This window comes from Balearica regulorum, chromosome 9, assembly GCF_011004875.1.
Source record: "Balearica regulorum gibbericeps isolate bBalReg1 chromosome 9, bBalReg1.pri, whole genome shotgun sequence".
NCBI classification, from domain to species: Eukaryota; Metazoa; Chordata; class Aves; order Gruiformes; family Gruidae; genus Balearica; species Balearica regulorum.
The window spans coordinates 12,088,817-12,101,451 of record NC_046192.1 but is presented as its reverse complement, the minus strand read 5'-3'; the positions used below and the strand labels follow the sequence as shown (position 1 = coordinate 12,101,451).

The 12,635-nt window shown below is 34.1% G+C and overlaps 1 protein-coding gene across 2 annotated transcripts in view; it reads left to right on the top strand.

The window, feature by feature from the left end:
- Positions 1 to 12,635, top strand: part of ATR (ATR checkpoint kinase) — a 42,961-nt gene that overhangs the window by 29,755 nt on the left and 571 nt on the right. Inside the window, exons 33-46 of one of the 2 annotated variants that reach the window (XM_075761147.1) lie at positions 678 to 854; positions 1,246 to 1,405; positions 1,954 to 2,133; positions 3,519 to 3,661; positions 4,073 to 4,170; positions 5,257 to 5,489; positions 6,252 to 6,386; positions 6,975 to 7,175; positions 7,487 to 7,630; positions 8,374 to 8,524; positions 9,395 to 9,551; positions 9,683 to 9,836; positions 10,774 to 10,925; positions 11,177 to 11,282. In XM_075761147.1, the coding sequence (XP_075617262.1) occupies positions 678 to 854; positions 1,246 to 1,405; positions 1,954 to 2,133; positions 3,519 to 3,661; positions 4,073 to 4,170; positions 5,257 to 5,489; positions 6,252 to 6,386; positions 6,975 to 7,175; positions 7,487 to 7,630; positions 8,374 to 8,524; positions 9,395 to 9,551; positions 9,683 to 9,836; positions 10,774 to 10,925; positions 11,177 to 11,282 (2,191 nt within the window). The remainder of the gene's footprint in view (positions 1 to 677; positions 855 to 1,245; positions 1,406 to 1,953; positions 2,134 to 3,518; positions 3,662 to 4,072; positions 4,171 to 5,256; positions 5,490 to 6,251; positions 6,387 to 6,974; positions 7,176 to 7,486; positions 7,631 to 8,373; positions 8,525 to 9,394; positions 9,552 to 9,682; positions 9,837 to 10,773; positions 10,926 to 11,176; positions 11,283 to 12,635) is intronic. The other variant, XM_075761148.1, reaches the window with a different exon arrangement.

Genomic DNA, 12,635 nt, shown 5'->3' with positions numbered 1-12,635 from the left:
AGTATATATTTCTTAATTACTTAATTCTGTTTTGTGTTGGTAACTTTTGCAGTGGTATTTTATTTAGGAAATTGAGTATTAAGAAAGAAGTGTTTTCAAAATAGTTTGATTTAGCCGTTGATCTGGGCTACCTGGAAGCCTTCAAACAGTCACTGTTTCTCTGTCAGATATACTACCCGCTACACTTAGACTCTGCCAATGAGAACTTAGTCATTTACAGGCTCTCAGCTTTGCAGCTTTCCAGTGACAGCTAATAATAATGGTATTTTTAAATAAATCGAATCACTTTATCGTAAAGTAAGTGTTTAAGTAACAGGTAGTCTATTGCCTCTAAAATGGTATTTGTTGAAAATATCAGACTTTTTTTAAGAATTATTGCTAAAAGTAATGGATAGAAATACTCTTTCTAAAGATTGACTTCTCTCTGAGTGATCTTCATTGTCTCTGTATCCAGCAGCTTGGCAAAGGAATCATGAGAAAATAACTAATCAGTTTACAAATCCTTGATTTTGTGTTTGGTTTTGCTGCATTTTTGCTTTTAAAAGAAGTCCTACTATTTGAAATTACTTACATGGCCAGCTTTTGGAAAGTAAATGGCAAAAGCTTTGTAAAACTTGCTTATATCTTGGACAGCAACCAATTTTCAACCATTTTTTGCCTTTATTTTGCTGACATAGGTTGCATATGCTGTGTGAGTTGGAACATAGTATTGGACCAATGTTTCAGCAACCAGACGGTGACCATGGTAGAGATTCCCTGAACTGGTGTGCTCGTATTGAAATGACCCAAAACTCTTACAGAGCAAAAGAACCCATTTTAGCACTGAGAAGGGCTTTGCTTAGTCTCAGTAAAAGGTGAGAACATGACTATTTCTTGTCTTGTCTATGTTGTGTTCTCAGTAATATTCTGGTTTTCCATATGCATGTTAGAAGAGAGAAGATAAGACTGTGGAAAGTTATGTTGTAGACAAAAGCAGTCCTCTCCAGTATTATGTACCTTTGAAATAGAAGGGAAAAGTGGCGTCTATAGGAAAGATAATGTAGCAATGGGGAAAGAGTATTTGTTTCTAGGCCGAAATGGAAAAAGGTGAAACAGAGGTATTACAAATAATTTTAAACTATCACTATGTAGTATGTATCTTATTGAGAAATTGTATTTGTGTTTTAACACAGTGATATTTACTTCAGATTGTAAAGTAGCATTCATGACTGAAATTTTTCATTTTCTGCCAAAATATTTCCACAGTCAGGATTACAGTGAGCTTGTTGGTCAGTGTTGGCTCCAGAGTGCTAGAGTTGCAAGAAAAGCTGGTCATCACCAGACTGCATATAATGCACTTCTGAATGCTGGGGAATCTACGCTCTCAGAACTCTATATAGAAAGAGCGAAGTGGCTCTGGTCCAAGGTAAAGAAAATGGAAATGGAACTTACTTTTTTACATGCCAAAAAATAATCTTTAGTTTTCTTCAAGAAAGAAAGGCATGCAATGAGTGTATGTAAAACAAAATATGTCAGCTGGGACTATCAACACATTCTGATTGCAGTTGAGCTATGGGGAGTTTTTAACTCCAACTGCTAGTCAACCCTTTTCTGTATCCATTGACTTTTCTGGCAGCTGTGCATAAAAGTGTTGGATTACCTGCCTCTCTCAAAGCAGCTCAGGCAAATTTAAATTAATCTTAATAGTAGACCTTTCCTGAATTTGTATCCTTTTAACTAATAGAGGTAGGCAGCAAATATGTGAGCAATTATTATGGTAAACCTAAAGAGACAACAATACTGAGATAACAAGAGAATATAAGAAGCATATGAAGTCAGTAAAATTGAGTTACCACAGCCAGAGTGGCCTAGAAAACACTCAGGGACATAGCTTTGCCTTAATAACAACTGTAAAATGGAAGTTTTACATCACTCTCATTTAAAGTATACAAAATGTTTTCCTTTTTCCCTTAGGGTGAGGTTCATCAAGCACTCATTGTTCTCCAGAAGGGAGTTGAGTTATGTTTCCCTGAAAATAAAGCACCATGCAATAGCAAAAATCAGCTCATCCACAGTCGGGCAATGCTGCTAGTGGGCAGATTTATGGAAGAAACTGCTAACTTTGAAAGCAATGCAGTTATGAAAAAATATAAGGTAATTTGATATACTAGTGTTAACAAGACTGTAGTTTTGAATACTAATAATGATATATCCCTTAAGTAAGCTATTGTTATGCTCCTGATGGTGTCAGCCAGTGTCAACATCAATGGCATTAAATGGTGTATCAACGTGTAGGAGGGAAGTAGTACTTCTTGTAAAGATTTAGCTATCTGAATTAGCTTTAATATAACACATCAAAACAGGAAAGTCTACAGTTCCCAACATTGGGAGCTAAGAATACCTAATATAACTCTTTTAAAGTAAAAAACAAATTACAGGAGCATGGCTTTTTTCTTATGCATGCAGAAATTAGAATTTTTCACTCAAATGTGGGCTAGTCTAAATAGTGAGATAACTTGATGACACATTGCACTACTCTTCAGTGTTACTTCTCTCTGGTAGTGACTTATAACTGTGCTTTAAATATGCTTGCGCTCCCTAAAGGACTAGGAAAATGGGCAAATGGTACGTTTTTCTTCAACAGCACTACACTGCTTCATCTTGCTATGCCAGTGAAATACTGTTTTGGCATTGGTCTTGCCTACTAAACCACCAGTAGATGCAGATCTTTATGCTTCCTTAAAAGTAGTATGTCTCTTATCCAAGTTTTGGCATTTGAGACTGTTAGTACTTACTGCTGTCTTACTAGTTAAAATACTTCTGTAACGGTCATTTAGAAAAAAATCTAACTGATGTATCAAATCAAATGAAGGTTGAAATAATGGAAACTAATGACATTTCAGTGGGTTATATTAAAACACTAATACTTAGAGTTCTCTTCTGTCTGAATATTGGCACTGGAAACAAGCCAGTGTTATTAGAGAATGGATGTGCCACTTGCTAAATTATTTCTTTTTCTAATATACATCACATTTTTTTTTGTTTTTCTTTTAAACATTGTGATTTAGAAGGAAAACAGAAATGTGAAAAACATAGAATCATAGAATTATTTAGGTTGGAAAGGACATTTAAGATCAAGTCCAACCCTTAACATCCTGCTGTTTCACTTTTCAAAAAACTCAAATCCAGTATTGAGTTTATCTGGATAAAGTACTTGATTAGAATATTTTTTAATGAAACTATAATCTTTCCTAGTTGAGGAATTCTGTGTCATCCCATCTTGAATTATTTTACTGTCTCCAAATCCAAAAGGTATTTTAAGAACAGACTTCTAATTTGTACAAGTATTTATCTTGGGTCAAAATTACAATTTTTGGATTAGTTACAACTAATACTTTTTTGCATGTATTTTGTACAAAGGTAACTAATACAAGATTCTTGTTTCTCAAGAATCTTTTTTTTGTTATTATTATTTGGGGTTTTTATTTTAAATTTAGCATCCTCTCAAAAGTAATTCTCTCTTTTTGATTTTGTTGCAGGATGTTACGATTTTCTTGCCAGAATGGGAAGATGGACACTTTTATCTTGCTAAATACTATGATAAATTAATGCCAATGGTAACAGACAACAAGATGGAAAAACAAGGAGATCTGATTAGATACATAGTTCATCATTTTGGGAGGTTAGACCCTAGGGGAACTTTGCTTAGTTTCTGTAGAAGGATGACTATTATACTGAAAAAACATTTTATAGGAATATATTTTTTTCAACAATTCAGACTGATACAAATTTTTATGCAGTATTGTAAAACAAAATACTGCGTGATTCCTTTTTGTTTTCGTAACTAATTAATTTTACTTCTGCCTTCTGACTAAGCAATTGCCTGTCTTGTGTAAGACAGTTAATTATTTAATCTGCAGTTTTGATTAATAAAAACAAAACCTTTTTATACTAGTAAGCTTTTAGTTGTTACAGCTGCATTAAAATAAATTTCTAAAGTCCAGAATGGAATGTGAAACAATTAAGGATATAAAATGTGTAATGTTTCTAATATGTATCATTAACATGCTGTAATTTAAACATGTAATCACAGGTCTCTACAGTATGGAAACCAGTTCATCTATCAGTCAATGCCAAGAATGCTGTCTTTATGGCTGGACTTCGGAGCAAAAGCATATGAATGTGATAAAGGTAGAATATTTTTTTCCCAATACATACTTCCTATGTCATACTTTTAATATATGATTGAAAGAGCAGTGAACTATATTTACAGTTCTTTGTTTAGACTTATTACCTGGAAACAAGTACTATTATTCTTTTAAATTACAGAATGTTAATATGCAGGAGAGTATTAATTATTTTAATGAAATCCTCCAGAGTTTTTTTTTTTAAATACAAAATGAGATAGCATCGTTGTTCAGGTAACTTAAGTTGATAAACAGATTTAGGGAAACTCCTTGCACGTCACCTGTCACCTTTTCTAAGTTGCTTCATGACTAATGAGTAGTAGTTTTGTATACACTCGGTACAGTAAAGTGTTAGGCTTTGGGGCTTTTTTCCAATTTGTCTTGGTTCCAGTTGTTGAAGGAATTTTACTGAAATTTAAATGGGGGAGGAAGGGGGAAATCCTGTAGGCAGCATCAAGGCTTGTGAAACTGGTACCACAGATGCATTTTGGTTGGGAGACTTTTGTACAAATGAAAATTGCAAATGTTGTCTGCAGGTCTGGAGTGAAGCAGACACTTGTGGCTCCTGAATCTTGATCTGGTTCTGTACAGTTAGGTCATCTGAATCTGGCTGCAGGCACATCAGATGCTGCTTTTGGTGGTGTTGGACCCTCGGGGGCAGGGGTGGGGACATGAAATTAGCACATCTGTTTCTCCCTTTTAAAGACTTTCTTCGTTTCCTCTCCACTAAAGAACATTGGAATCCTTTTCCTGGGGGAATACATGGAGTGTTTTTTGTTTGTTCTATGCCACTGCATCACTTTAGAGGAGTAGTAGATGTTTTATTTTAAGAGTGTAAGGAGAGCTTTTCTGATATTGTCTGCTCCATGTTCCTGTTTTCTGTGCTTGTTTATTTCCTGTTATTCTGGTTAGTTAGATAGTACTAAGTCATTGTACGCTATGTTAAAAAGAACTTTACAGTAGGAGCTTTTCCTTGACCTTTTTGGCTTATGAAAATTACCAATAAAATACGTTTCTGTAGGCTTGATTTAAATGACTTGATATTTCCAATGGAAAAAAACATAACCTTGTTCTCTTTTGTGTTTTTCAGCTAGTCGTTCAGAACGAGTTCAAATGAAAAATGATTTAGCTAAAATAAATAAGGTGATTACAGAGCACACAAATCACTTAGCTCCTTACCAGTTTCTGACAGCTTTTTCTCAGCTAATCTCCCGAATCTGCCATTCTCATGATGAAGTCTTCGCAGTTCTGATGGTGATTGTTGCTAAAGTGTTTTTAGCCTATCCACAGCAAGCAATGTGGATGATGACTGCTGTGTCCAAGGTACCTTGATAATTATAGCTACACCTTTATTAAGTTTGTACAACTGTTTTCATAAGAGAGAAGTGTGAACATAATCTGTTTTACTTTAAGATAGTAAGAAAGAATTGAGAGTTTCAGTTGCTGTGATAGTGTGTTGTGGAACAGAGTATCAATGCTAATTGCAGTCTGAAGTTCAGATATTACAGTTTACAAGTTCCAAATTAGAATATGCTAATATGCATCCTGACTTGTATGATGCATTAGGAAAGGAACTTGAATAACAAATAGCTGATGAATTGGATAGTTATGGACAACAGATTTTGTGATTTTTAGTAAACGTAATAGTACTTCCAGTTTTATAATCAAACAATCAACTCTGTGCCTTGATTAAAATGAGATAGATATACCACTTTGTCCTAATATTTACTTGGTAGTAAGGTCGTTCCAAAGCAAATTGGAAAGCATGGTGCATACTATTTCTTTAAGGCTGGTGAAATAATGTTCAGGATACACTGTCATATTCTTGTATATTGGCCTTTATGTTGTGGGACTCCAAAGAATGGTTTCAGAAAGTAGTAACACACACCCCCCAACCATACCACTTTAGTACTAGTTCAGGTACCAGATTTCACTTGGTGAACATCCTGCTCCAGATATTAAGTGTGACAAGCAATAAGTAGAGAAGAGACTATATTACTGTGGGGTTTGGTTTTTGGGGTTCTTTTTTAGGATTCTTTAACTGATCTGACTGTTAAATAAATTTTAACTTTCCTTTTTTTTCAGTCCTCTTACTCTACGCGGGTCAATAGATGTAAGGAAATTCTAAACAAAGCTATTCACATGAAGGAATCTTTAGGAAAATTTATTGGAGATGCAGCACGCCTTACAGATAAGCTGTTAGAACTATGTAACAAACCGGTACTTACAAAAATAAACAAATTAATGCATGTAACAGGATTATTAAAAATGTTATACAAAAGCTTCTTCTGATAGCTTTCATTAGCCAATTCATTACATTACTGCAATTTAACCAAAACTATACTAACTTGTAAAAATTTTTTTTTTACTTAATAAAAATATTTTTAAAAGTAGAAAGTAGCTCTAAATTGAGCACATTGTAAAATATTTCAGTACATAATGGTACATTTCACAGTGCGTGGGCTTTACATTTTGTGCTTTCATGTATGATTCTTGCTCAGTAACTTTCACAGAGCTTTACTATAAAAGCAGGCTAGTTGTGTTTTCATGAACAAATGAACTTGATAATAAAGGTAAAATTAAATAAATTCTTTCATTCTGTATTTACATTCAGAGTGAAAGATATATGTGCCATAAAGGCCAGATATATTTACTTCTGACCACTCTCATTTAATTTGAAATGTAATTTTCAATTTTTTCTTATTACCATAAGCATTTATTATTCTATTTATTAGTTAATGTAAAGTAGCAGTGATATTCTAAGTGTTTATTGTTAACTTTGAACAACTTTTTTTTTTTTTTTTCAAGGTTGACGGAAACAGCTCAACATTAAGCATGAATATTCATTTCAAAACACTTAAGAGATTAGTAGAAGAGCACACATTTAGTGAAATTCTCATTCCCCTACAATCTGTAATGATACCAACTCTTCCTTCCATTCCTGGTACACATGCTAACCATGACCCTTTTCCTGGATGCTGGGCCTACATTGCTGGCTTTGATGATACGGTAAGCCTCTAGTTGCCACCGCATTTTAAATTTCTTCTTAAATAAATGTAGCGGCAAATACATCTTAGTTCCCTAGAAATGGAGGAGTGAGCAGGAAACTTCATAATTACTTTCATGGAAACTGAGTGCTTTTTGTCATAACAACCTGAGACAGATATGGCCTCTTGGTACTTAGATAAAGTTGTGGCCTGAGGTTAATATGCTGTAGCACCATGGAAGTGCTAATGTGATAGTTTGCAGTGGTTTATTACAGTTAGATGCTTTATTTTGGATGTTCTGATACACATGTTAATAAAGAATTTTTTCCTTAGGTGGAAATTCTTGCCTCACTTCAAAAGCCAAAAAAGATCACCTTAAAAGGTTCAGATGGGAAATCTTACATTATGATGTGTAAGCCAAAAGATGATCTAAGAAAAGACTGCCGGCTCATGGAATTCAACTCCCTAATTAATAAGGTTTGATGAGTTAGACAATCAGATGCATTATACTTACTGACCAGAACAAAATGCTGAACTATCTAACAAAAAACCCCTAATCTTACCTTGAGTTAAAGCTTACTGGAAGAAAAGTAAACTATTGCAAAATACCTTATTTCAGTGGAAATCAGTAGCAATTGATAATGTATAACTTCTTATGGACTTGTGAAAATAACAAAATATAACGTTTTGCCAAAACAATTTCTTATTCCAGCAAAAATATAGAGGAGAAGTTATTTGCAGTAAATAAATAACTGTAAATTTTCTGCTGTCATGCTTCTTATTTCTTATTCAGGATTTTCTAATATTTTTAATGGGAAATAGGTAAATTCATATTTTCATACTAGAAGCTTTGTCGTACTTCTTATTTCATTTATAGTTTTCTTCTCAGGAATACGCTTAAGGTTAAGGTACCGTGAGGTTAAAGCAAATGATAGCATGTCTGAAACATGCTAAAACACTTATTTCAAATACTGCTTTTAAGGGATTTAAGCCATGTAGAAGTTATGTAGTTTGACTATTTTATTGCAAAATTATCTTCTTTTTTTTTTTTTTAATTTACTTTGGAGAACAGATGAGCATTTGACCAGACAGTGAAGCATAGAAGTTTAAATTTTAGATCATGTGATTGGAAAATAGATACAGATAGTATGGTTAATGTTATGGATACATTTTGGTCTTATCTATGTTATCTGTTAATCTCATTTTTCTTTTGTGAATAGTGCTTAAGAAAAGATGCGGAATCACGTAGGCGAGAACTCCATATTCGAACCTACGCAGTTATTCCCTTAAATGATGAATGTGGCATCATTGAATGGGTGAACAATACTGCTGGGTTAAGAAATATCCTGATAAAACTTTATAAGGAGAAAGGTAAAGAAATATATTAGACTATAGTGATATTTTGTATTTTTAAGAACTTGTATCTTTATTAGTAAATGAGACAAACAGCAAGGATCATACTAAATTCTAGGAAGATGCAGTCACGTGTATTTTTAACTACCTGCAATATATTGCTATTCATATGTGTGGTAGACTTTTACTCTTAAACGGAAGAGAATTGATGCTTGCAATAAACAAGTTCCTCATGAGAACTGATAGCACAATCATCTTAAAACATTCTTTTATGCAATGAGGTAAGTAATTTCAGCAGCAGTGCCAGCAGCATGGGAATGTATGTGCAGAATAGAAAAGACTGAACTTTTTCTTTAGATTCAGTATGTTGTTTTCATTTCTGTTACATTTGTGTAAGATAATGAAGATAACTTATAACTGAATCAAGGTTGAGGATACAGCAACTTTCTAGGGAAAAGATCAGATTTCTTTTGAATTTTTTGTTAACAAAGCAGCTTTCTGGTCAGTGCAATACAATTTTTGGGGAAAACTTAACACGTTATCTGTATGTATGCAGACATCTGGGAGTTTGGAACTCCAAACATCTCAGCTGAATACAATGAATGGCTTTATGAGGGTGGGGGATTTTTTGTGTATGTGTGTTTTCCCCCCATGGCGCTTGGTAAAACTGGTGGCTTGTTTGTCAAGTCTTCTCTTTCAGCTAACATTATGATTTTTTTTAATTTATTTTCCAGTCCCACCAACATGTTCTATGGCTTATTTTTAATTTGTTCATTTATTTCAATCTTATGGAGATGTTCATCTTCTCTAAGATACCATATTGTCATAGTACGTGTAAGGCTTTATATTTGGGGATTTCTTCTGCCTAATTGAGGAGGTCTATTACAGGTATCTATATGACTGGAAAAGAATTGCGTCAGCATATGCTTCCGAAGTCAGCGCCTTTGTCTGAAAAACTGAAAATGTTCAAAGAAGTCCTTCTGCCTCGTCATCCTCCTCTCTTTCATGAATGGTTTCTAAGAACATTTCCTGATCCAACTTCATGGTAAGTAACTGGGATTAGGCTAGGTCAAGAATATCTACTTTATGTATTTCACTAAACATTAATGATACTACTGAATAAAGACAGATAACCCAAGGTAGTGACTGAGACATATCTGATTCTTATTTCCGCAGGTACAATAGTAGGTCAGCCTATTGTCGTTCTGTTGCAGTTATGTCAATGGTAGGTTACATACTTGGTCTAGGAGACCGTCATGGTGAAAACATTCTGTTTGATTCTTTGACTGGTGAATGTGTGCATGTGGATTTCAACTGCCTTTTCAATAAGGTGAGAAATGCCACTGGCTGAACTTGCCCTTTATTTTACATGCGTGTAAGTTACACGTTTCTACTGGTTTGGGGGGTTTTCCACTTTTTTTTTTTTTTTTTTCACTTTAAGATATCTCTTGTGTTATCTCTCTCACTTTGTTTCTGATTTATACCCAACAAACAGTCTGGGATATGTAAAGAGCGCGTGATTTTTCTGTATACTACATTAATGAAAGCCAGCTTTTTAATTCAGCCAATATCAGATGAGCTGATGTGGATACACTGAAATAGCCCAAATTTTAGAGTGTGTGTATTTTGCAACTCTCCCTCTCTACTACCACCCTTCAAACAAAGCTGTAATTGCTATGTTCAGAATTCTGCTGCTGTGAAGAGTTTCTTTGTTTTTCTCACACAAATTCAGCACAAAAATTCCAATGGCCGTATAAAAATAAACAGCAGAAGCTGTGGCCAGAGTGGCATTTGGAGTTTTGGTGTTTCTGTTGAAAGATGCTTTTGGTGTGGCACATGTGCTCTTTTTAATTCAGATAACTGAGGTAGAGATACTGTTGATTTATTTCTCTTGCTTTCTTTTCAGTAAGCCTAAATTGTCCTACATAACACTTAGCTTGAAAACTTCTTTTTAATTAACTTGCATATTACAAAAGTTAGCATTTTTGCATGAAACTACAGAGCAGCGATATATATTTAGAACTAAATTTTATACCCTGTATTAGTGTATTAGAACAAGGAAAAAGAGGTTATTTGGACATTGGTATCCCTTATTCACTGTAATTTACCTGTAACAGCTGAGAAGGAGTGTGATCTGAGCAAACATCTCTTGTCAGCTAGGAAACTGCCACTGACAAAGATGGGGAAAAAATCTGAGAACAATGCAAATGCTACCCTTTAATAATACATAAAATGCTCAGGGCATACCCTTTTTTATCAACATAAAGGGAGAAACTTTTGAAGTTCCGGAAATCGTTCCTTTTCGTCTCACTCACAACATGGTTAATGGAATGGGTCCAATGGGAACAGAAGGTCTCTTCCGAAGAGCGTGTGAAGTCACAATGAGGCTTATGCGTGATCAAAGGGAGCCTCTAATGAGGTACGGCAACTGTTTTTGGTACAAAGTCTGACAAAACTGTCTGTAGTCTAAACGTCTGAAACAGTAACTGCTGGTGAATGTGCCAGTTCCAGCATATGCCTATCATGCAGCTCGGTCTTAGCATGACAAGCAGTTAAATATAAAACTATATAAATATTCAGTGTTATCTTTTGACTCCTGTCAGTGTTCTTGTTTTGAAAATGAAATGGATTGTATGTATCTTATCCTTTTCTTATTTTTAATTTATTTAGTGTCTTAAAGACTTTTCTCCATGATCCTCTTGTGGAATGGAGTAAACCTGTTAAAGGGAATACAAAAGCACAGGTGAACGAAACTGGAGAAGTTGTCAATGAAAAGGTTAGTTTAAAACAAGCATAGCATAAGGTATTCAAATCTTAAATGTCCATTATGGTTGCATATATTCTCTAACTGAAACCTTAACTGACTTGTCTTCTCTTTCATTTAAAAATTCCTCTGGTTGTTTCTTCTTGATTATCTCTGTGTTCATAATTCTTATCCATAAAGAGACTGTTTTTATTGATAGAAAATGTAATTTATCTACAAAAGAACCAAACAAAATAGAGCCTATAATTCTCTTATTACTAAGTCAAGGACTACATCAACAGAAGCAATAGGAGAGGAGAGGCTCTTGCTACCCCTTACTCTCTTGCACAGTCCTCCAGATTTACAGTGATAGTAATGTCTGGAGTCCTTTCCATGCATATTTTTGTGCTTTTCATGAGTGGGTGTTTATTATTGAACTATATGCCTTGTTACATGTCAAGGAATACTTGGTTACAATTAGGATTTCATATGTACTGTTTCTTTTGTAGCTGCTGATAAATACTCTATTGTTCATCCAAAACATAGCTTGCACAACCTATAATATTTATTCTCTTTCCCTGTTACAAAAATTTTGATTTGTCCCTTTGCTTTAAAAGGGTTAGTGAAAATAAATGTGTAATAGAAGATAAAACCTAGGGAGCACTGATAAACACGGCAACTAAGATAAAGAACAAACTACAGTACTGAAGCTATATCACAACAAAGAACTTAACCGAGCTATTTCAGCACAGCAAATCTCTTGGTTTTCAAACAACCACTAATCAGGCTGTGTCTGCATAACCTTTATTTTAGTTACAGGACCACCCACATAGTTGTATATGTTAACTGTTTTTTCTGGGTAGGTGCCAATGTTATGCTTGAGCTTTAAAAGAAAATGTGTGCATATAATTGGTATGAACTAGCTACTCCAGTGGGCCTTAGAACAGCTCATTTTGAGTATGTCAGCACAACCTGTTATTAGACTTCTTCATTTTCACTTGCACATAATTTTGGCCTAAATTTTCCAGATTAGGTCTCTCCTTTAATTTTATCCAGAATTCCAAGAAAAAGGCTGGGAAAATGCTGCATTTATTTGAAAGTCATTGTATGAAATAAAGCATTCTAACATTTTTTGAATACATTTGCATAGCTTTATCAATCTTTGATAAATTTTATCTGTAAAAATTTAAAGCAAAAGTTATAATCCATTTTAAAAAAAAAAAATTTAGAAGTGTGTATCTTTATTTTCAAAGTAACTGGTGTAGACATCTGGGTTTTGTATTAAATTAGCATACAGATTTCAAACACATCCTAATAAATGCTTTTTTATTTTAAGAAGTGGAAGTTCATGGATTGTAGCAATAATTTTTTTTCTTTTCCTTTGCT